The sequence below is a fragment of the Ammospiza caudacuta genome, chromosome 6 (assembly GCF_027887145.1).
Source record: "Ammospiza caudacuta isolate bAmmCau1 chromosome 6, bAmmCau1.pri, whole genome shotgun sequence".
NCBI classification, from domain to species: Eukaryota; Metazoa; Chordata; class Aves; order Passeriformes; family Passerellidae; genus Ammospiza; species Ammospiza caudacuta.
The window spans coordinates 28,338,803-28,363,732 of NC_080598.1; the positions used below are offsets into that span (position 1 = coordinate 28,338,803).

The 24,930-nt window shown below is 47.0% G+C and overlaps 1 protein-coding gene across 1 annotated transcript; it reads left to right on the forward strand.

Annotated features, from left to right (window-relative positions):
- Positions 1-5,780: 5,780 nt before the first annotated feature.
- On the forward strand, positions 5,781-24,656 carry SPINT1 (serine peptidase inhibitor, Kunitz type 1). The gene is made up of 11 exons (XM_058807868.1): positions 5,781-5,893; positions 6,073-6,545; positions 14,411-14,562; positions 15,962-16,100; positions 17,201-17,371; positions 18,044-18,070; positions 18,986-19,111; positions 20,002-20,052; positions 20,849-21,019; positions 21,681-21,737; positions 22,768-24,656. The coding sequence occupies exons 2-11, from the start codon at positions 6,116-6,118 to the stop codon at positions 22,962-22,964; spliced, it is 1,521 nt and encodes a 506-aa protein (XP_058663851.1). The 5' UTR covers positions 5,781-5,893; positions 6,073-6,115; the 3' UTR covers positions 22,965-24,656.
- Positions 24,657-24,930: the final 274 nt, after the last annotated feature.

The following is a 24,930-nucleotide window of genomic DNA, read 5'->3' on the forward strand; positions in this document are numbered from 1 at the left end:
GTCCCCTTGAATGAGGCAGCATCTCCTACAGGTGCCACCTGCCAGTGCTGGTAAATGCCAGCTGCCACCAAAACAAACGCAGCTCCAAGACTTCCTTCATAGTGCCACACCCCATCCTGTCCTTTGCTTGCATACAGCAGATTCACGGGCCAAAGAGACAAAAAGACATTCACCATTTTGTTTGGACAGAATCTCAGAGATGTCAGGCATGGCTAGGAGATGGAATCTCATTTTCAGCCTAGTTATTTCTCCCTATGGCCTCAGGCATACAACCTGGAGCAAAATTTCTGGAGTGAACACACATACTTGGGCAACTAAGTCATCTAATCAGACAATCTGTTTTTTCAAAAGAGCTGTGCACATGTAAGCTCCAATGGACCTCCTGCCGCAGCTGCTTGTGATCATCTTCTCTGCAAATCTGCACATCATTTATGTTGGTGAATAAAGGGAGCTTAAACATGGCCAATGTATTTGAATTGTTAGACTGAAAGAAGCACTATGCCTCAGTTTCCATGTGTGTGACCTGGGGTTGCTGATCCTCCAGCCCTACCCTAAAAGTGCAGTGCCTCTGAAAGGAGGGGAGGATTCAGTACTGTGGAGTTGGACTTTTATGGCTGTCTGTGGTGCCAGAGAGGGCCACCAAACCCAGCTGAGCATAGGCATCACAGTACCAAACAGCTGTGACATTGATCCAGGCTGCAGAGCATCCAAGGGCATGAGTCAGATCCAGTTACACTCCTCTGCTCTTGAAGCTAATAATCTCCATCCCACACCTGTGACCTAAGCTGGTGCTTCTCTTTCTTCCTGAGCTGATGACTCTGGTGTGTGCTTAATAATTCAGAGGGGGCCCAGCTCATCTTTCCACAGAACCAGGTTGGCCCCTTTCCCTTGAGTCCCAGCCGAGTAAAGAACATTTCCCTTCAATACAGCAGAAGCCACTCTCCACCTGCTTTAGAAAATAATCACTTTCCCTGTGGTTGTAAGTGTGATAGTTAACACAAATTAAACCAGAGAAGCCAGCAGAGGTGACTGTATCAATACTACAGTGACACCACAAGGTGTCACAAGGTTCTGTTCCTTCCTGGGAACAGGAATAGGCACAGAAAAAATGTTGTGCAATAAGACAGTGTAACCAGGACTGGAGATTTAAAAAATCCAGCCCTAGCTGAGCAAGCCCAGTACACCCAGCACCTTGATGTCCAAAAAGTCTGCATCATCGCCCTAGAGTTCTAGCAAGTAGAGGGAGAATGCATCATCTCTCACCCTCAGCTTCTGGAGATTTAGGGAAGCAGAAAGGAATATCCAGCTCATGAAGTCCCCAGCTTCCCCTGAGAAGCACTACCACCTTCCCATCAGCACAGACTGAGAAGCCAGGTGTCAGTAATCAGCCTTATTCCTTTCTCCTGACAGGCTCACCTTTCATAAGGCACTGAAAGGGCACTGGGAAGGAATAATGACAAGTGCCAGAGGAAAACATTTCCCAATTTGACTGATTGACCCAAATTGCACTCTTTGGCACTGTCTCAGATAATAGAGAGGTCTCAGCAATAAAGAGGTCAGGTAAGCTGGCCTGCCCACCTGCCCTTCCTCTGGCCTCAGTTACCAGCAGTCAAGTGAAGCATAAAGGCTGATGTCTCATCAGCAGTTCAGAAGGGTAAATGAGAAATAGTTGCACCTACTCCTTTGGCACACCAATTTTCCTTGTCTGTGTCCATCCACAGACTGGCTGGAGGTAGCAGGTTGAGTAAGCATCTCCACTGAGGAAGAAGGCCCCCTTCCCCTTGAATACCTAGTGAAGCTAACAGCATGAATTAGATGCCAAAATAATTGTTTGGAGATCTTTGAAAACCTGCCCATGTTGTTTGTTTCTATCCCTCTTGTTTGTTGCTCTCCCTCATTACTGCTGTTCCCTAGAGGAAAAGGTCTGAGACACTGATAGCATAACTGACATGTGTTACTTGCCTTCATGTAACACAGAAGTTTCAGCAAGTCTTTGAATGGTGGACTTGGAGACAATAAAAGCACGATTCAAACGGAATAGTTGAAGGGGATCTTAATTGTTTTCCAGCCTGCTTTCAACATTTTAGGCTTGCAGAAGTTGTACAGCTCTTGCACCAATAAGTTTATTATGACCCAGTCCTCTTGAAAGGGTACATTCCATTTGCAGGGACTGTACTGCTCAGACCTGCAGGGAAAATGCCATCTACAAGCAGAGGGGAGAGCAGACTTTCCCACAAGGCACTGGCAGCTGGCCTGAAGGTGTGGAAAAAAGATTTCTGGTGATGCAGTTGCTGTAGGAAGTAATGGAAGAGAGTCTATAGGGAACCCTATGGCCGATCCTGTTCCGCCCACTGGTGCAATGAAGAACAAACCAAGTTGTCTGTGAGAACTTCAGTGGGAAATGCAAGTTTCTTCTAGTTCCTGCAAATTGAAGGGTTTTTGCTTCACATTTTCATACCTATGTCCCTGTAAAAGCCTAGCACATAAAAATGCAAATACTTTCTTGGTGTAACCAGTCTAGACACTATTTCCACCTCTTCCTTTCCCATTGCTCCTGCCTTTAAGGGTTTATGTTGGCCAACAACATTAAAATAAAAACCAGTGGCACAAAACCGTAGACAAGAACATCCCCAAAGAAACAATATAGACTCATTGTAACTCCTTTCCCCAAAGCTACCTCGATGCAATGGGAACGGCTCTCAGGAGGACTCAGCAGGCTGTCATCCTTTCTCCCGCTTTGTTCCACAGGACCAGTGGTTAGTCATAGCCTGATGAGATCCCTTCCTGTCTCCTTCCTTTGCCACATCTTTGTGCCATCCCTCGCATCCGGGTCTCACCCCTAAACCACACCAGGAGCTTTAACCTGAGGCAAATACAACAAAACAAGCAAGCAAACCTGTCTCCCAAGTTTTAATTACACGTGGAGCAGTTCCCAGGTAAAACACAGCAGAATGGATTCACCTGCAGTAGCTGGTAGGACAAGCTGCTGTGAGGAAGTCATTGCAGATGATGATGCCATGGAGCTGGGCTGCACAGCGGAGCAAAGGGGAACCCGAATCAAGCCTTCCTTATTTTTCTGCCTGTTGGAGTCACTTCCTCCTGGAAGGTGAGCATCCAGCTGCCAAAGGTGCTGTGGTCTGAAGAGTAATCACAGAGAAAGAAGGCAGGTGATAGAGGCTCCTGCAATGCATTTGTTACAAGGCATGCATGTCTAAGACCTCTTTTAATCTTAGTCAAATATTAAACTATGGTGTGATTTACCCCCCTGAGTCATTGTCGGAATAGTTCTTTCCAGACTGAGAGCAGACACTTTAAAGTCAGACAAAAGTTAACAATGACTCACTGTTTCAGGACCCCTTAAAAACACTCCCGAGTTATAAAATCACACACACCCTACTTTCCCTTCATGCTAACATGAGTAATACATGTCTCAGCTGAAGCCATGGGAATTTATTCATTTTGCAGAAGATGAGGTCTGTAATGGGATTTTGAGGTTAGGAGAGCTAAAATGGAGTTACTGAGTTGGAAGAAAAGGTGCTGCCACAGAGAGGGGCTCCTAGTAGAAGTCCTTGATCTTGGGCCCTATCTCAAGTAAAATTTTAATTACTGAATTCCTCCAGAATAAACTGGGCATATTTAGAAACTGTGCTACTGTTACTGAATACACTGAATAAAACTAAGTATGAAGTGACTGTAAAGACAGTCAGGGTGAACAGCAGAAAACCTTGCAGCAGAATTTAGCTAAGCCTTCTGCCAAAAGCCAATAAAAACACCTATTCTAAAGGCTAGGCTTCATCCTCTTATGAAGAGGCCTTCACAAATATTTTTTTTTAAAGTGGGGGGAGACATTAGAGATGCCAGTGAATCCTCACAGTTCTGTGTTTGTAGGAATTACATTACTCCTGTATTGTTTGGCACAAGCAGAAGAGACATCATGTCCTTCAGGTTTGCAGGAAATCTGTGACAGATTTTGTCACACAACACTACTGCTGAGGCAGATTAAATTATTGTCAGTGAGACAAAAATACCAAACTGCAGTGTTTAGGCACAATTCTGCCAGTGGAGATACCCAAACACAGTCACTGGTTTGCCATGGGGCCAACTGCTCCCTGCTCCTCTGCCAGAGAACTGCACTGAGCCTTACCTGGCTCCACTCTGAAGGCTTTGAATATTTATCCAGGAAAAATCTATTCCAGGTTAAACACAAGAGAGAGTTCCCAGCAGAGCATCTCAGGCAGTGCAAAACAGAAGGAGGAGACAACCTTGTTGCCATTTTTGTTTCTTCTGCACCTATTGAGATGTTCAAATACAACAAAACAAGCAAGATCAGCTCCCCCTTTACTGCTTGCATGTTCTGCAAGCAGGTCCAAAAGGTCTGATTTGTAAATGGGGTGGGAGACACCCATGCTTCTTCTGACAAAGACTCATAAAGCCAATGAGGAAAGAAAACATCTCCTTTCTCTGCAGATATTCATGTTTTCTCTATCAATTTTCAAGGTTTATTTTATACTTTACCCCTGCCAGATCAAAGCAATTCCTTTTTCCTAACAGATGCCAGTACTATACAAATGTCAACATCAGGTGCCATAGAAAGTCATTAGAGGTAAGGAAAAATTATATTCCCACTACATTATCCTCCTGTCATGCTTGTGACAGCCAGGAGGCAGAAAACATGTCTCTAAGGCCTCCCAAGAAATCCTGTGAGGATTCCTGAAATCCTGGATCAGAGTTACAAAAAGAAACAGCAAGAATTGAAAAGCTGGACACCAGAGTGGTCTCACAAACCACAAAGCCAACTGTTGTTTGATACATAGCTGCTGCTCACCACCTCTTTCTGAAGACATACCATGGAATGCCATCTCAGATTTGCTGTTGTTATTTTAAGTGATGAAGTATTTCATTATAAATAATGTCCAAGCAAATTGCCAACACTCCCAGCCTTCCTAAGGACAATGACAGAGGGATAAGAGCAGTTTGCCCAGGGGTTTTAGGACTGTTTACACATAGAGGGGTGGATGACACAGGTGAATGTGTTGAACAGAGGAATTTGATCATGGATCTGCAAGTAAAAGCATGAAGGGGGAAATTAAATATATGGACAGGCAGCCTTTGCATTCGTGTGGCCCCAAAGAGCACCGTCCTGCGAGGCAAGGGCACTCCAAACGGACCATGGCTAACCTGTACGAGACTGAGGAGAACAATGAAGGGCTGTTCATGAGTGCAGGGGTGATTATTTTAGATTTTCACTGCTGGGGTAGCAGGGGTCCTGCCATTCAGGCAGCCTCCGGGTACGATCCCAAGGGCTTTCGCTGTAAAAACCAAAAATACTGTGTCCCAAGAGCAGGGAATTAATGATTTCGGGATGCCTGCGCTGAGCACAAAACCTCTTGCAGCAGCAGCGGTGAGCACTGCAGGCAGGGCTGCAAGGCTGACTCATTTGGGCTACCGAGACAAGGGCTAATGGTGCCGGTGACCACACCGAGCACAAGGGCGACTGCCACAGGACACAGATCGTCTGCTTCTCGGCTTTCAGTCCCTCTGGAGCATCCTTAGCACGGGGATGCAGCTAGCCCCCAGCAGGCGGGATGCTCCTCTGCAGCGGCTGCGCTCGCACCTGCGGCAGCGAGAGAATCCAGCTCGGCTCCGCTCCTAGGGGAGTAGAAGATCGTATCAGCTTGCCTCTCCTCCCCTTCCTCTTACGCAATTCAGCATGCGAGGGAGTGACTTGATTTTTTTTTTTCCACTCTCTCAGGGAGTTGGTTTTCACTTCCTGTGCTCGCCGAGCCTTTGTCTCGGCTGGACGCAGCTGAAGGCGCACCTGAGGGGTGAAGGCACAGCGGGGCGGCGGGGACAGCCCGCTCCCTCCCGCAGCAGCTGAGCGGAGAGCGCCCAGGTGGGGCTGAGAGCACACGCCTGCGCTCAGGGACGGGGACAGGGGACACCCCGGCTGCCTCGGGGCGAGCCGGAATCCGGAGCGCAGCCTCGGCCGAGCTCCGGCTCCCCCTCGCCCCGGGTGGTCATGCTCCCGAACGCTGTCCCTCTTAGGTTCATATGTCTTCTCCCTCCCTTTAGGAAAGGACTGAAGTCTTAAGTCAGTGAGAATCGGGGCGCCAAGATGGCCAGAAGGAGTCCGGGTCCGTGGTTTGTGCCCTGGGTCTGCCTGGTGCTGGCGCTGCGCTTGGGCGAAGGGCAGAAGGAAAAACCCTTCGGTGAGATGTGCCTGGAGGACTTCACGGCAGGGCTGCCGGACTGGGTGCTGGACACAGACGCCTCCGTGCAGAATGGAGCCACCTTCTTGTCGTCCCCCATGGTGCACAGGAGCAGGGACTGCATGCGAGCCTGCTGCAAGGACCCCGCTTGTAACCTGGCTCTCGTGGAGCAGGGCCCGCGCTCGGAGGAAGACCGCATCCAGGGCTGCTTTCTCCTCAATTGCCTCTATGAGAAGGCTTTCGTTTGCAGGTTTGCCAGGAAGATCGGCTTTCTCAACTTCTTGAAGAAGGACGTGTACGATTCCTACCTGGCAATGCAGAATCACAGACCTAGTGGTAAGGTGCCCGTAATGGATCCCTGCAAGCCGGGTCTGGAAGAGTATTAATGGTCACTGGGTGCCAGCTCCTCCGGCCATCCTATGAGCATTAATGGTGCCAGCTCCTCCGGCCATCCTATGAGCATTAATGGTCACTGGTGCCAGATCCTCCGGCCATCCTATGAGCATTAATGGTCACTGGTGCCAGATCCTCCGGCCATCCTATGAGCATTAATGGTCACTGGTGCCAGATCCTCCGGCCATCCTATGAGCATTAATGGTCACTTGGTGCCACCTCCTCCGGCCATCCTATGAGCATTAATGGTGCCAGCTCCTCCGGCCATCCTATGAGCATTAATGGTCACTGGTGCCAGATCCTCCGGCCATCCTATGAGCATTAATGGTCACTTGGTGCCACCTCCTCCGGCCATCCTATGAGCATTAATGGTCACTTGGTGCCAGATCATCCGGCCATCCTATGAGCATTAATGGTCACTTGGTGCTACCTCCTCTGGCCATCCTATGAGCATTAATGGTCACTGGTGCCAGCTCCTCCGGCCATCCTATGAGCAGCAGTGCTGCCAAACACTCGGGGTGGGGTGATGCTAAAGATGGTGTTTCTGTGTTTTCTTCTGCCACAAAGGTTTTTCCCAAACCCCAATGCTCATTTTTAAGATCTGTGCCTCAGTTTACTTGTTAGTAAATGAATAAGGAATCTCTCTTTAACCTGTTTGAAGCAGGTGGAGTGTGTGATTAACCAGTGAGAGATTTTGCTACTTGGCAATGTAGAGAAAAAGGTGTTATTTTTCTTCTCCCTTCCCTTGGGCCTTTGAGGTTGGAAAGTGAAATCTTCTAAAAAGCTACACATCACCAGGTTTTAAAGGGCTGCATTAATCTCTTAATTGCTTAGGGGCTGAAGGCAGGATGCAATCCACTTACCTTTATTTAACAGCAGCCTGGATGGTGAGGTGCGTCTGTACTTCTCTGCTTGTTGGGGCTGTTTCTGCTTGTTGCTGCTGGGAGAGGAGCAGCTGGTTGTAACATTTCCCCTTTGGAGGTGGGTTTCTCTTCTGCAATCCGTTTCCCTGCTCGAAAAGATTGCACCTGGACACAGAGAGCCAGGTGGAAAAGGAACTAATCTGAAGCTGGTCACCTGCCATCTCCAAAGAATTGCAGTGTGCTCAGAAACACTAAAACCACAGCAGCTTCTCCTTTTGCCTCCTTCTGTTTTGGTTGAAGAGTAAGAAGGCTGACATGTTTCTAGCCTGGCTGGGGCTTTGGCAACCGTAACCAGTTTATCATTTGTTGGTCCCTGGGCAGGGCTGTTCAGGATATCTCTATGGGTAATCCTCCTCACACCCCCTCCCAGCCCACCTGTGGGAAGGAAAGGATCTGTGAAGATGGCAAGGGGAGCATCCAGGTGGGTGCAAGGGCTTGATGATGTGAGCTGAATAGATCTTTGATCTTCTGCTGGGAAGTGCCAGCCTGAGGCCTCGTGGGTGCTGGAAGTGGGAAATGGCCCCAAGCTCCACAATGACCACTTCTCTATCCTGAGTAGCAGTGTGAGGCTTTGGAGCAGGGCACAACTTCTCTGAAGCGGCCCTTGGGTGTTGCTGGTTTGATCAGCAGTGTGGCAGTGTTGGTCCTCCTGATCCTCTACTCATGGCTTCCTACTGGATTTTAGGGCTTTTTGTCAGGGGTCTGACTGTTTCAGTAGTTCCCCCACATCTCTGTTCCAGGCTTAAAATCCTTTTCACAGGAGCTGCAGTTAGGGAGGAACTGAATGCCACATCACCAAGACTGGAGGTGGCATGCTGGCAGCTATCTAAACTCCTATATGCTTTGCTGTAGGAGGAAAAGGGAATGCATCATCTCTAGTACATCCTGATTTCACAAGATTAGATTAAAATACAATGAACTCTTGAGCAATTCAGCCTCTTTACCTCTGTGGAGCAGTGCCTCATACAAGAAGACTGCAAGGCCCTTGTCCCTTGGCTGGTCCCAGGACCTGGCATTCCATGTGTGCAGATCTTTAGAAAGTGTCCCAGGGTCACTGACCTCTCTGTGTGACCAGCAGTGACATGTTTGCTAAAATATGGCACTGAGCTGCAGCACCCCAGATCCTCCCCTGGTGCTCCTTTCACCGATCCTGGCATGGCTGTGGTGGAGCAGGAAGACCCGGGAGGGTTTATCAGTGAGAGGTGAAAAGCACTCCAGAAATGCAGTTTGGGTTCCTCTCCTTACTCACATGGGGCTTGTGCCTCGGGCTGCTGTGGGTGTAGGAAGGGCTTGGTCTCTTCTAGAGCTGCCTTTGTCTTTCAGAGGGTGCTGGGTGCCAGGCAGATCTCCAGCTGTAGTGACAGACACTGGGCACTCACCACTGTTATTTGGGTCAGGCTGCAATGTTCGTGCTGTGCTTTTATTGGAAATGTGTTTCCCTCCTCTCTGAATATTTTAGGCATTGTCTTTGATACCAAAAGCTTTTTGAATAACTTTGAATGACACTGGAGGGCTAGCAGGGGAAAGAGACCAAGGGAGTTATGTTACTGGGTAAATAACTTAGTCCTCCTCCCTACAGCAGTTGATGAGATACTTAAAAATGTGGATGTCCATTTTGATTCAGATATAAAGCGAAAAAATCCAGAGCAAAACCCCAAGCCCTTCCAGCCATGATGCTGGAATTGGGTGCATGCAGGACCTGTCTGGACAGGAAGGTGGATGCCTGGCTGTCAGTGAGGGGGAACAGGGGAAGGGCACAATGGGGCAGGTGCAGGAGCCTCTGGGCACTGAGCGTGTCTGCCTGGCAGCATAAGGAAGCTCTACAGCATTTTTGCTTCTGGGCCTTTTAGGGATGCCTGAAGAGGCCGGGTGAAACAAGCGTTAAAGGAAGCTGGTTTTGGCATGTCAGGTCTTCCTCCCAAAATCTTGGTCCAGGTTTTGGACTGGAGACAGAACTGTGTTGTTTTCCTGCTGTTGCACTGTATCACTGCTAAAACATGAAGTTTTGTGACTACTCTGTATCCCATGTTACTATCAGCCCCCTGATTCTGGCCCTAAGGGCCTGCAGGAAGCTTATCTGCTGCTTTATCATGCATTCCTTTCCTGTATGCCTGCTGTCAGGTGTCCTGGGAGCCTTTACCTGTATCACTCTTTCAACACCCTCTGCAATGATAAGAATTAAATGCATGTTTTTTCTAGTGAATAATGAAATACCCAGTGAGTGATTCCAGTGGGTGATATTAAACAAAAAAGTCACAGGTTATAAGACCCACACTACTACTGCTACTACAGGGAGCAGACCTGTTGAATTAAGAGGTTTATATATGTTTAGGAGGAGACTAGGTAACACTTGAAAGAGAGCACACAGCTGGGGGCTGCTGAATGGACAAATTTAATCTTGGTGTGTTTCTGGAGCCTGATGGAAGTAGCTGGAAGAGCATATTCTTGCAGTGCTCTTGCTTCTGTTCAGGAATCCGCAACGATGGATGGCAAGTGAACACAGGGACAGGGGAACCTGTTCTAACCCACTCTTGCCACTCTTACATTGTTATGACTTCAGAAAAACCTGTGGGTACAGTCAACAATGAATACAGCTGAAATCTGGATTCTGCACATCTTCTGAATGTATTTTCAGTGTTTTGCAGAGCAGGAGTTTCTGAGTTCTTCATAAGCTGGTGACGACAGCTTGGCACTGTCTCTTGCCTGTTTCAGCTAACATACAGCCTGAAGTCTCTGATGTTATTGTTAAAAGGCACAATCTTCTTAAATGATTCCTGAGCCTGAACTTTGGTGCGAGTTTTCTGCCTGGCTCATCCGGGAGGGGCAGGCTCACCATGCACTTTATTGGTTATAATGGAGCCCAGTGTTTAAGTAACTAGCCCAGCTTATTCTGGTCTAGGCAAACCAGTTTTGGGTGTGAAACTGGAAAATAACCTTCCTGAACCTCTGTCCATTTCTTGAACTGAACCTTTTGTGGTTGTTTTGAAATGCTCAGTGACACTCTCCTACTGTTGAATCCAAGGCTTGTGAGTGGGAGACAGAAAGAACCACAGGGCTCTGATCAGATATGTCTGCTCCTGCCTCACCATGGAGGGAGATTCGCAGGCTAAAACTTTGATAATGCAATTCAAAAGGAGAGCTCCCCAAGAGTAAAGCTCATCCCTCCTCAAATGTTTGGTCCTATGCTGGTTTCCATTCTGTGGACAACTAAAATGAGCAGCAGTGGTATCACAGCTGGGGCTGGGACAGGTCCCCTTGGGGGATGCTGTTGAGCCCCGAGCCAGCTGCTCATCCTTAAGCTCAGGCCAGCAGATGGGAATTTGCACAGTCAGTACCCACAGCACAGGTTCAGAGGCTCATGTGTACTGGAAGGGTCCTGGAAGACCAGCTGGTCCAGCTCCCTGCTCAGAGTGGGTGATGAAGGCCTTCCACTCCGCTTGCTGTGAAATGAGTGTTTGTCGTGCAGCATTTACTGAAGTGGCTACATCATGTCCTGTCTCCCGAGCTCCAGTCTCCTCAAAGAGCCTGGAGGCACAAACCAGTCTTCACTAAAATAGCATAAATACCTTTGGGAGAGTCTTTCCCTCCGCTTGCCAAAGCAGATAGGAGTGGTTTCCCACACTCTGAGGAAGGATGAAGGGAACTGAGTGACAGCAGCATCTTATGTTATTCTGAAAATATAATCCATTCAGTAGTACTGTATTGTTTTAGAGAGGTTAAGTTGATCTGCTCTGTGCACCACTTACAAACCACTACAAAAACCACTAGAAACTAATGCTGAGAGCTGCTTGGCTGTGCATGACTTGTTAGAAAACTGTATGGCTTTATCATGACTGTATTTGCTGCCCAGCCACGATGAAACCCTAAAGAAAGAGCCTGTATTTCTCTTTCTCCAGGCACTGCATTGCATTGCCTTGTTCCCTTTTCTCTCTTTCCACCTCAGGCAAAGTAATACTGTGGCAGCAGTGTCATCCTTTATTACCTCTGCCCATGGAAATGGAGAGTTTTCTAGTGTGGATGGCTGTTCACTTTTGAATTAGTTCCCTGGAAGCAATGCAGCAGCAGTTTAACATTTGTGGGAAGAGCCACACTGCTGCCCACCTTCTTTTGCAGCAGACAGGTTCTGCTGGCTTCTGACACTTGAAATCTCCAAGGTCCTGTGTCTCATGGATGCTGGAATTTGGGTGGCCTCATTTTTGCTCCTGTCTTTGCTCCTGGCCCGGTCAGTGGCTTGAGCAGTGGCTTTTGTCCCTGGTGCAAACCACACTTGTCTCGTTTGCAAGTTGCTCCTGCAAAGCAGGAGTCAACAGAGGGCTGTAAGGGCCCCTCAGTCACCATGAGAAAGCTTTGCTTCTCTTTCTAGTGACAACCTCAAATCATTCTGAGGTATTTTTAAGCATTGCTTTGTAGTCTCAGCTACTCAGGGTGTATCTGCATGGGCTCTGGAATGGAGGAAATCTGGTTTTCTATAGATCTCAAGGGCAAAAGCTAATATCTGAATTCCAGAAGAGAAAAACCTCCAAACTGTGAGCTTTGCAAATACATTCTGCCATGGGATTTCAATGGTGCCTGCATAGCAAGATCCCTAGTGGGGTCTCTCCCCCACTTAGATGCTTATTTTTGAAGCCCTTGTAGAAATTAATATCTTTTGAATTCCAGTTCCCCCATCAATTTTGGTTCAAGCTAACTCATTTGAGGTGAAGCCAGACAAGCCACTGACTGCATGAGCTTTTAAACAAGAAATTTTTTAAAAAGCAAAAATCAGGGTCTCAGGCATGAATAGAGCATGAGTAATAAAACTTTTTAAAGCAATTTGGAGTCCCTCTATCATGCTTTCCTCTGGAATCATAAAGAAAAGCTACATCCCCTAGTAATGTGTTATATAAACAGGAGAGGAAATTGTTGCTGACAATGTGACTCCAAGAGTATGTTTCACAGTAAAAAGCACGCCACAGACAGCATCATAAAGCTTTAACCTCCCTGCTAATTACAGAGTTTTACAGCAGAAACTTTCCATGGTCGAAAGAGCATTATAGCAAAGGTTACTTTCATTTTTCCTACAGACTTTCAGAGCAAAACAGTGGAGTCTCTGTTGTATGAGCAGTTTGCTGATACTCACTGTGGGTCAGTCAGCACTTGGTTCTGAAGCTCAGGTGGAAAATAGCCATGTTGCCAGGGAAGGCTTCATGCAGTCATTGTGGCAGAAATACTCCAAAGTCACTGAACTTTAAGACATCCTAAGGAGAAAAGAGATAGACTTGAAAAACAGGTCCTTAAATTCTAGTGAGCATTACTCCTTGGCAGTCACCACAAATGAAGAAATACTCTTGACTCTTCTTCTGGGTGTGAAGAGAGTCAGTAAATTTGACTAATCAGAGATGGGAACTGGAGAAGTTGCTGACCCATTGAATAGAACTGAGCTTTTACTTGATCATGCAACCCACAACCCAAAGTAGCTGGATGTTTGGCCTGCAATTTTTTGTTTTAAGTGTACGAGCTTACGTATGTCAAGGAAAAAACATGATTTGGAGTCACGAGTTAAGGATCAGCCCCTGTGTTGTTGAAAAACTGGTCTTTTCCTTGTGCAATTGCACCCACCTACTGGGCTCACCCTGCAGGACAGTGGCAGGGAGTAGGCTGCCTTTCTCCCTGCCGCGCTCCTGGTGTTTGCCTAGCAGGAATGGCAGGAATGTGACCCCTTTCCAGAGCTTGCAGTGGTGTGTACAAGGTGACAAAAGAGCTAAGTGGTCTGTTTTAATGTCAGGTTTGTTTGTACGTATGCCTTGTATTAAATGTCCCTTCAGTAGACTGCAGCAAGAGTCAGCAGCTGGGATCTGAATCCAGACACACAGAATTCAAACAGGAAATTAGGAGCAAGTCTGCATCAGTGAAAATAATCAGCTAATGGAGTAATTTTCTAAGGGGTTTGGCCACTAATCCTCTCCTTCAGTCACTGTCGATAGAACAGTGTAATGGCAGAGTGATTTCTATCTAGCTTACGAGTGATGGTTTGTGCCTTTACAAAAGACTCAGGCTCAGCCGGAACTCTGAGTCTTGGACTTGGTACAGGTGCTACCAGGTGGAGTTTTATGGGCTGAGCAATGCACAAAGCCTGCAATCAGAGACGTTCAGGCCAGAAGGAACTATGAGTCAGGCTCACCAGTGTCATTGTATAGCCTGTTCTTGCTGGCATGGGCAGGGATCAGTTTACATCTCTTGTACTTACAGTCTGGAAAAACATTTAATAGATTGTGGAAGTTGCTGGTAAGATAATCTGTGGAACAGTACAAAAATAACAATCTCATGAATGGTTTTTTGTGCTGTTTTGAAAGCGTGTATGTCAGAGAGTGGGGTGGAAGATGAGCTGGAAGAGAAATATTTCCCATCCAAGTCCCACATTGTATAGCTCTGGCTAAATACACTAATGGAGTGCTTAGAGATAGTGGGAGGAATGATGGGAGTCAGTTCCACATTCTTCACCACCCACATGAGGCCATCTTGCCAAGTGAAGGGCAGGCATTGCTCTGTGCTCTTCTGCGAGGATGTGGTCCCACTCTCAGGGGCACAATGGCTGTAGCCACAGGGCCACCCCTTTTATGGTGGTTCCTGGGGACAGAAGTGCCCAGGGAGCCAGCTGGCTCAAAGAGACTGCCATAGTGGGTTGTGGACTTATTAAATTAGTGAGAGCACTAATAATAGTACTGTTTGCCTGTTGGTTGCTCAGGCTACAAGGGGCACAGCTGTATAAAAATGTTTTCCTTTTAGCAGTCAAAGTCTGGATTGATTTAGCCTGGAAGAATCCCCTTCCCTTGTCTTCCTGTAGTGGAGACAAGGACTGGACCCTTCAGCCTCTTACCCAAGCCTTGTTCTACATTTCTTCTGCAGATGACCACCCTCCAATAGCCCGTGCTGTCAAGGACATGCGGGTACAGCCAGGGGAGCCAGTGATGCTGAGAGGCACAGAGAGCACAGATGACCATGGGATAGTCAGCTATGAATGGAAGCAGATCCTTGGCGACCCCTCTGCGGAGATGAAGGTAGGGAGCTGCAGGGAATAAGCAGCTTGCTCATGGCACCTGTGTTCTGCACTAGGTTGGTCAGTCAGAGCCCTGACTTAAAGGTCACCTTAAAGCTTGACTTAAAGTTCACCTTGTTCTTCCCTCTTCAAGCCAGTCCATGCAGGAGCCTGTTCCCAAAAACTATGGAGCGGTCCTTGCGGTTGCTCTCCCTGTCTCACACACTATTTAGAAGTGTCATTTTTGGCCTCATTAGGTCTCAGGCTCCCTGCACAGGATGCTGTCACAAGCCACCCTGAGCAACACCTGACCTGCCTGAGTGGGAGCAGCTGAGAGGGCAGAGCTTCCATGCAGGAGCTGCCTCTGGTCCCAAGATCCCGTAGTTAAGTGAAGGGCCTTCTCTTAGTTTTACTCTGTCCACTTTAGTTGATTTCCTCTTCTGTCTTTGAACAATCTGGTCTCGGGCTCTGCTTCTGTTCTCTTGGGGCTTTTCCTGGACTTTGCCTCTCTTTAAATTGTTTTCTTCCTCCTATTTTATCTTGAGCTGGAGCAGAGATCCAAGATCTCTGGGGTGTGCACGCTGCCTATTTGCTAGATGTTAAAAGTGAATTGTGGCTTTAGAAGGGCAAATTATTTATTTTAAACTTCTGCAAAATGCTCTGGAAAGCCATGGAGTTGATGCGGAGTTCTTGCAGCACCTTTTGGAAGAATTAGCTAACGAGTACATCAGGCCCTCAACTGATTTTGGACATCAGCAGTGATGAACTCTAAAGTGCCAAGGGGTCTGTGTAATCCAGCAAGTGCTCCTTTCCTTTTCCCTTTGCCCTAGCCCAACCAAGGCAACTCCCTTGGAGGGGGGGAGGTCCCCTAATATTACGCTGTTTTAAACTACATAAAAATTATATATGACAAGGCTGTGTTCTTTTGAAACCTAATCAAAACCAGAGGTAGCATGGAAATGAATGTCCAATTCTATTGTAAATATAGAAGAAAAGTTTGTGTCAATAATATTGTAGCTTTCTCTTCTGACAAAATAATTAAATACAGCTACCTTATTCCCTATGTACTAAGTAAATGATTCATAATAGGTTTTGAATTTTAAAAAGTTAAGTAAAAACTACAAGTATTTCTGTTCTCTCAAAAGAGTTTTATTTTCCCTTGTGCTTTCACAATGCCCCAAACCATGAAGTATCTGATTCTGCTTGTGGTACTTGGTATCTCTCTATTGCAGTTGGGTACCAGTCCATGGGTTTGGGGGGATTGTCTAGTCCTGAGACATTTTTCATGCCAGACACCTGCTTGAAGGTTTCCATCCAAGTTCCTTTTTCCCTAATACAGGAACATGGACCTTGCATGGCTTCAGTCACTTCTTTCTTAGATGTAGTTTTCTCCTACATAAGCCTTTCTTTTGCATTCTCAGAAGCATGAAGAAGATCAGGTAGAAATCTCCAACCTCCAGGTGGGGACTTACGTCTTCCAGCTCACTGTCACGGACACGGCACAGCAGCAAGACTTCACCAACATCACCATCGTGGTGCTGAGCTCTGAGCAGACAGAAGGTGAGCCTGAGCCCACACATATCTACCTGCAGTCCTCGAGCCTGGGTGCTGCTCTGGCATTACTGGTGCTCTTCTCAGAGGGGTGCATGGGAGAAGAGCACAACCAAGAGCCTGGACTTGCATGTCAGCTTTTCCCAGTAATAGCCTGCACTAGTAGTGCAAGGTCTCTGCATTCTTAGTGATCTATTTTGGAGCTTTCATGGACCCTTGCAGGAGATGGTGCCTGCAATAACCCCATCTGCTCTGCCTGTCATTGCTCTCTGCTGGGTGACACCAGAGTGGATGAAGCTTGGGGTGCAACTGAGGTTGCAGAACAGGAGAATGTGAAAGGTCTTGTTGACTCTGGGTTTTGCTGTGAAAGCCCTTAGCTTGCAGGGTAGGTGGAGTCATCTGCAGGACATCCAATGTATCCCTGGATTTATTTATTTTTTCTTTAATAGCTTTATTTAATGATGAAAATGTTTAGCATTACAAGTGTAGTAGGAGTGAGGAGTTCTTGGACAAATGGTGGACTAGTAGCTAAACAGGGGATGTCTCCTACCTCAGGTACCATAAAATATAAGAGCAGCCATGTCAAGTGATGCTAAAGGTCTGACCAAAGTCCAATACACTGCATTCAACAGTGTGCAGAGGTTGGTACTTTGGAAAGAGTGCAAGAACATTAAATGCTGTCAGCAAATCTCTACTATGCTTGAGTAATCCCCAAGGATTTTGCAGCTGGGAGATGTTTTTGAGCAGAAGATGGTGTCTTTGTGTTGAATAACTATGTATGAATCCCTTTTTGGCCTCATGTAATCTTTGAAAAGCAGCAACCTCCTGAAGCAAGGAGTTGCACAGCTTAACTATGAGCTGTGTGGGGATGCAGCTCCTTTTTTTTTTAATGGATGTAGCACCTTCTAATTAGATTTTGTGACCCTCCCTTTCATATAAAAAAAATAATTCCATTATTTCCTACTCTCCTTCTCCATGTTGGTCAAGATTTTACAAACCTTTCAGACATGTCTTTTGGAAGATTTTTGTTTGCCTTCACATATACAAAACAGAAAGTTTTCCAAAGGACTTATCTAACCCAGACCCTTTTGTGCTAACCTTCTTGATAGAGCATTGTTTGACTCCAAAGAAGGTGGGTTGGTGTCGGGGATCTTTTCCACGCTGGTTTTACAACCCGAGCCTTCAGCAGTGTGAGGAGTTCATTTTTGGTGGCTGCAAGCCCAACAAGAATAACTACCTACGGGAAGAGGAGTGCGAACTCGCCTGCAAGAATGTCAGAGGTGAGTCCTTCAAAAATCCAGCATCCCTCTTTCTCACAGGATTGGGATGATCCTAAGGACAAGTACTGCAGCCTCTTGGCTGATACTTAGTTAGAGCCCAGCAAGCAGAGGAGACTGGGCTAATTGTGGATGGGCAGTCATTGCCTTGAGCTGCCAACGTATCTGAGCCAGCTCCTGAAGCCCTGGACAGTGTCCCTGGTATTCCTCTGGCTGCAGAAGCCCTCATCCAATCTTTGTGTTGCATCTGAAGCCTAAATTCACAGAGCAGAATCGTGCAGCTGGGTGCCAGAAATGAAGTTAATCTCCCTCATTGCCACCCTCAAGCCACTGAGAACAATTCAGTGCTGCTCAGATAAATGGGCTGAGCCTCTGCCAGGCCCATTGCAGTGCACAGCTTAAGAAGGAGGTTAAAGCCTGGGAAAAGAAAGACAATTTGGAAATGGTCTACCTTGTGGTGGGAAGTTCCCCTGTACTCCTCCAGGCCTCACATAGGTACAGCTCATCTGGATCTCTGAGTGGTGGGCATCCATATTTCACCTCTGTAATCCAGGGCCTCCTTCCAGAAAATATGCTCTTCTCATGTGATACATGAAGGCAATATAAAGCTGTTCTTAAGCTGAAAAAATGCTGTGGTAAGTTTATTTTATTTTATTTTTCCCCTTGTCTCTTCAGGTTCTGTTGGTGGGCGACAACAGCCAGGTGAGTCTCCCATAGGACAGTGTAATCCTACTGCAAGCTTGGGCTGAGTGTCTCATGTCCATTCCTGTGGCTTTTGATTAGGACTCTGTGGAAAGTGAGGCACTGGAGAGTAATTTCTTTAGTAAGCCTTTCACTTTCATGTCATAGGATAATTTAGGTTGGGGATTACCTCTAGAGGTCAACTGATCCAACCCACTACTGAAAGCAGGCCCAGGTTTGAGTCACACTAGGTTGCTCAGCTCTTTATCCAGTTCAGTTTTGGGTATCTCTGAAAACGGAGATTTTACACTTTGTCTGGTCAAACCATGCCAGTGTTTGATGACCCTCATTATAATTTTTTCCCCTTATATTGGATTGCTTTCCCTTGTTGCAACTCCTGTCTGTTGCTGCTCATCCTGCTACTGTGCTCCAAAATGAATGTCTCTTCTACAATCTCTGTGTTCTCATGTGAGGTCTTGTGCTCCAGGCTCTTGCTGAGATTTACTCTAGTATGCCAATGTTTTTTGTCGCTGGGGAGCTGAGAGCTGGGCACAGTACTCAGCACTTGGGACCACCTCTAGAGCAAAGAGGCTTGAGGCTTTTGCAGCCCAGTGTGCAGGTTTCAGTTTGGCTTTCCTAATTTAATCCCCCATGCTTGGGCAATGTCTCCATATTCTTTCTGAGTAACTAATTCTTGCTTTCACCTGCTATGTACTTCTTTCTGAGAGGAAACATGGCTGTTTCCAGAGTAATGTTTCTTTTATAAACAGGATTTTTTTTATTTTTGGGTTTAGGGTGGCATTGAGAAGAGACCTTTACCAGTCTGCCTTGTTTCTTGTTTGCCAGTCCTATCAGCAGCTTTTAAGTCCTTTGTAAAGCATCTGGCAGGGAGAAGCAATGAATTTTAATGAGCTCTCTGAACTGTTTCTGATGCAGTATGCAATGGGAACTGTCAGGCCCCCTTCTTCAGATGCAAGGATGGTTGCTGTATTGATGCCTATCTGGAGTGTGATGAAACTCCCGACTGTGCTGATGAATCGGATGAGATGTACTGTGAGCAGTGTAAGTACTTTAAGTTCTGGCTCAGACAACTTTTCCATCTGCCCAGGAATGGGTCCAATGTAAGTTACAGGTGCTGAGTCAACACTGTTTGATGTCTTCTGTTCTTAACTCCTGACCCTGCACTATCTCTTTCCACAGTATTACTGTTTGCAGGCTCTGCCATGTCCTGTATCTCTGCTGACTGCAAGAGATGACTTTCCTTCTGTGATGTTTCCTGCCTCTTTAATGGGCTCTGACTCTCTTCTCTGCACCTATCTGTAAGACTTCAGGCCTGCCTTTCTGTCTCCTTTCAATATTTTTCTCACTGAATGACCTTACCTGCTCTCTTAGAGTGGGGAAATGGGGAAGGAAACCACTATTTCTCCAAGTCTGTCCCGTGGCACAGTCCCCTTAAGGTCTTCTTACGCTAATGTAAATGCACCCTATCTCCTCCCTTCTTCCATCCCTCCTCAGCTCTTCTGAATTCCCATAATCTCTTTCCTATGTGTGGGTGTTTGGTTGCCTTTTTAGATTTGCAAGCCTATGATGCATCTCTCTCGCCCTCTCATATATTCTGCACTAGTGCCCTTTTATATTTCTTAAAACCTGGAGTGACACTTTCCATACTTCTTGATGGAAAACCAAAATAAGAGAGCAGCCTTTATTTTCCTGAGTTTTGTCTCTGTATATGTGAATTGGAAATTGGGAAGAGTTTCTTGTTACTACATTTTATTTTTCCCATGTTCTTCTCATGGCTTTGAGATACATAAGAACATCAAATGATATCTCCCTTCCTCTGGCTCGTGATAGCAAAGGAAGGTGCAGGAAAGCCCTGTCTGCCCATGTCTGCATGGACAGAGGCATTTCTTTTCAACTGGTGAGAAAAGCAACATGAAATGTTTCCCTTGCAGATGCTCGTGAGTTCAACAGACTGCAGAAAATCAATGTCACACATAAGCAAGGTATGTACCATCCAAGCACCTAGGCTGACCTCTGCCAGCTTTTGGTTTTTTTCTTCAGTTTGTTGTTCCATGGTAAAACTGCTTCCCTCTATAAATCCAAAACCAGGTGTAGCATCTGGATAGTCCCTGTACTGAAAATGAGCAAGGGCCTGTTCTCTCACCTTGAGGGCAGCTGTTGGCAGCAGGCATTGACTCTCCTGCCTAAACTTTTTCCATCCAGGTAGGTCTGATGCATGTTGCTTGTGGGGCACAGTACCTGGCCTGTACACAAGCCTACAGCACAGTTTGCTTTTTTTTTTAAACAGTGCCAACCAAAGCAGTGTGGGGGACACAGCAATGTCTGTGCTTGATCCCATATCTTTGCCTTGTTTATTAAACTGTAGACAGTAGACCTATCACAGGGCTAAAAGAATATATTCCAAGTCACTTAAATGCAGCTGGGTTGTACAGGAGACCTGAGCTGATCTGTGGTTTCTGTGTCCAGGTTCTTCATGTTCCCTTCTGCCTCCCAGGGAGGACAAGTCATTTCCACAGGAGAGTGAATCCAGGGTTTACCATGACTCCTTACTCTGAAGTTCCTTTTTCTGCTTGCTAGTTGGGTTTATGGCAGGTGCCAGCTCACCTTTGCATTGCAAATTTGACCAGCTGGCAACTGAGCAGTGGGGACCTGAGAGCCGCTGTTCCGGCTATGGATTTCCTCTGCCATGGTGCTTGTGCTCTTTTGTTGTGAGCAGAAAGTTTTGCTGCTCTGGGAAGACACTGCTTGGGCTAAAGCACCTCTGCCTTGCTTTGCCAGGCCACTGTTTGGACTTGCCTGATACTGGACAGTGCACTGAGAGCATCTCCCGCTGGTACTACAACCCCTTCCTGGAGAAATGTGACCCCTTCACCTACGGGGGCTGTGGGGGCAACAGAAACAACTTTGAGCAAGAGGAAGAGTGCATGAAATCATGTTCAGGCATCACAAGTAAGCATACATAGTGAGGGCTGGACTTTTACTGATCAAGCTGGGAAACCCACTTTGGATTAAGTTCTGTGGTCCCAAAGAGGCAGTGCCTTGAGAGCTTTCAAAGCTGCTCTGCTGTCAAACCCTGGCCATACCCACAGTATGGTCTGTGGGGGATCTACAGCACCCTTCTGCAATGCAGCCTGTCATTTCACAGAGCTGGAAAGCATTTTGGGTGCTGATATTGAAGAAGAGACAAAGGAAGATAACAAAACTAGCCAGAGATATATCTGCTTTGAAGAGAATCTAACCTGGTATCTTGGCTCCAGGTCTCCCCAAGTGAGAGGGGAGAAATTGAGAAAATCCTCAATGACACATACTAGCCTGAAGCTTTAAACAAAGCAGGGAAAGGGTTACACTGTACACTTAGTACATATTGCTTTGGAGGCCAACAGGAAGAATACTGCCAAACTGTACCTGTTAAGAGGCAAGCTGCCTCCCTCAGCTACACAGGGCCTCACAGCCCACCCTGAGGGCTCAGTGCCATGGCTGTCAAGGAGGGATGCTGTGTGCCTTCAGTCACTTCAGAGCACTGGAAATATGCTCCTCAGAAACCTGTCTTATCCCTTGTTCCCAGCCTTCTTTGTAAAACCTTTTTTCTTCCCTCTGTGTTCCAATTCAGAAGCAGATGTCATTGGCCGAAGATGGGAATCATTTGAGTCCCAAACTGCTATGCTAAGTGAGTAACAGTTTTCCCAACCAGTCTTTCTTGTTGCTTCTCCTTGTCCTGAAAAATACTTTGTCTTTCCTTGCAAAGAGTAGTCTTCTCTCCCACACCCCTTTTGAGGCTGGGGGAGCAGTGTGGGATTTATGGGACGCTGGCAGTGGCAAGAGCTGCTTCTGTGCATTGTACAGCTGTGGTCCATTTTTTCCTGTGTCTGTGACTTAGTAGCTCTTACAGAGACTCCTGTTTTTCTTTCCATCAACTTGCATGAATGTTCCACTGTCCAACATCAAAAAATGGGAAGTAAAACTCTTCCTAAGGACCAGTTTCACATAAGGACTACTAACTTCTACAAGAAAGAAAGCTCAAGTGGATATGTGAATTATATCAAGTGCTAGACTGGGGGGAAATGTGATGACCCTATACAACCTCTCTACAGCACTAAAAAAGTCCAATGTTACTGAAATACAAATTCTTTTAAAAATGTCACATGAAGGTTATTGTTCTTAAGTCCTAGAGATTGATTTAATCTTTAAATTCACACTCAAAAGCATCATGTTTGACTGTCTCCACTGATGAGGCAGGGGTTTGCTTGGTTGGAGAAGTGCCCACAGCCCTGCCAAGAGTACTTTCCCACAAACTCAGCCTATCCTCCATAGCTCGCTCCCTCGGTGTTGTCCCAGCCAGGAGCTGCCTTCTGTGACCACCGTTTGGTGGCCTCCCTGTTGAGGTATGGCACAAGGCTGCTGCTGCAGAAGGATTTGATATTCCTAGGGCTGTCAAAGTCATGGAACAGCCTTTAGAGGGCGTGGTGCATCTGGGAAAGGTTAGGAGCTATCACTAGGGAGCCACAGCTGGCTGTGACGTGCAGCTGCCATCTTCCTTCTCTGCCGGCTGTGCAGTGACCACCGCGCTGTTGTGTCGGCTGTTGCCTCTTTGCCGGCACAATTTCTGCAGCGGCTTTTGTGCTTGCGTCATCCTGGCCACTCCTGCTGCATTGGAGTTTGTGGAGCATCCCTTCTAATGCGTTCTTGTATTCCTGCAGGTGCCTTTGAGGTGGTGATTGCTGTGCTCCTCGGGATCTGCATCATGGTGGTCCTGGTGTTCATTGGCTACTTCTTCCTGAAGAAAAGGAAGAAGAGCAGCCACCGCCGTCAGCCTCCCACTGCTACCAACTCAACCCTCTCCACCACAGAGGACACTGAGCATCTGTTCTACAGCAGTGGCATCAAACCAGTCTGACCTACAGCCTCTCTCTCCAGATCAGCACTGGGGCACTCCCCAAAACTTCTGAGGTTCTGTTTTTAGACACAGGTCTGTGCCTGAAGGACTCGTTCTCTGTGAAGACATTTGGAGCATCAGGCCAAGATTTAACTGTGATTTGACAGTACTAGTATTTGTGATTGTCTAGGCTAAATGGCTTCTCTGCAAAGTGAGGAGCTGGGAGCATTCTGTTGCTCTCTGACATCCATCCATTCCTAACCTCAAACAATCCAGCGAAACTCTGAATTACATCTTTCTTCCTGCTCAAACCTGGGGCACAACTTTGCTCAACTTCCTGAAGGAGTCTGGAACTGGATCTGTGTAGAATTCATGTTGGTGAATGGTGCAAGCTCACCACAGCCAGCAATTTGTTTTCAGTGTCACCTTCTGCCACTCAACTTGTATTTTCCTCCTTTTCAGCGAGGTGCTCTGCCTTTCAGCAGTCTACCTGGTCATGGTGCATCCCTTGAGGTCTGTGGGATTCACATAATCATTCAGACCTGATCCAAGGGCTCTCTGACACTCTCTGGCAGTTCCTGTTTTCAACATGGACAGAAACAGAAATACCTGCTTACGTCACTAGGCTTTGTTTTTTAACAGAAAAGCGCACCTAGACATTTTGCTGGCTGGCTGCTGTGTTTTAGTCTCCTGTGTACAGTACATGTTCACCATTTTTCTTTCTGTGAGTTGCCCTGGTTACTTTCCCAGTGAACCCAAAGACATTGAGAAAATATCTATTTATTCTCTCATGAAGTAAACGTCCATACTTTTCCTGCTGATTGTGCAGGAAAGCTGCAGCTCTGATTTCACTGCATGTTCCTCTGAGCACACTGCCTGACCTGAGTCCCTGGCATCTCCCAGAGCACAGGAGTGGGCTGGATACCACCAGCTAATATCCACAGGCTTCCTTACTCCTGCTGGCTTGTCCCTTCTGATGCAAGATGAGCCCAGCCCAGCTCTGGCAGGTCCAAAGCTCATGTCTGGCCGCAAGGCAGCATGTGAAATCCCCTCTTTGTCAATGTCCTGTTCCCAGTCCTGGTCCTATATGTTCCCCTGTAGTCCCTTTGCAATGAGATGCTTCTGAGCTTTGTCCTGCATCTGCTGGTCCAGGCTTGTACCTCAGTGAGCTAAGGATTTCTGTTGAGGCAGAAGAAGCTATTTGTGAAGGGCCTGATGTGCTGTCAGCTGTGGGGCTGGCACCAATCCCTAAACTTCCAGTGCCTGCTGCTCTTGGAAAACTGCTGTGAAGAGAGAGGAAACCAGTGTGTGTGTGTGTGTGTGTGTGTGTGTGTGTGTGTAAGGAACATAGCATAAATCTATGTACAGACTTCAGTTTAAATGCTTGGGACTCTCAGGGCCAAGGGCAGAGTGGTTCTGGAGTGCTCTGGTGAAGGCATTCCCAGCTCAGGACATTGCTCAGGTCCTCTCAAGTGCAGTGGCAGGAGAGCTGCCTCCTTGGGCTGATGCCTGGGCTGAAAGGAAAGAAACTGCTGCCCAGAGTCTGCTGGCTTTCTGACTGCAGGCTCTCCCCATCACAGGCATCTGCCTTAGCATTCCTGGGTCAGATTCCTCCTTTTTGTGACCTATCTCGTATCATTTCTTCCATCTCTCTGTTTTTCCCACAGCCTATCGTGGCCTATGCAATAAACCTAATGTCTTGATTTATTTTTTGTGTGCTTACTCTGATAATAAAGAGATGTTTGTCTTATCTGGCTTGGGAGTGGTGTCTGAGGAGCAATGGCCCGCAGAGGGTGCAGGTACAGTTCCCATCCCTGCTATCTCACAGCCTTTCATCTGCCCCAGCTGTGGGAACTCAGGAGAGCTGCTGCAGCAGCGGGCCCCTGGCAGCAGTGGGGAGGGCTGCAAGTGGGTGTGCAACATCTGTGGGTACCTGAAGAGGAAACTCCTGCAGGAGGTGTTCTGGGAGAGAGATTATTACCCACTA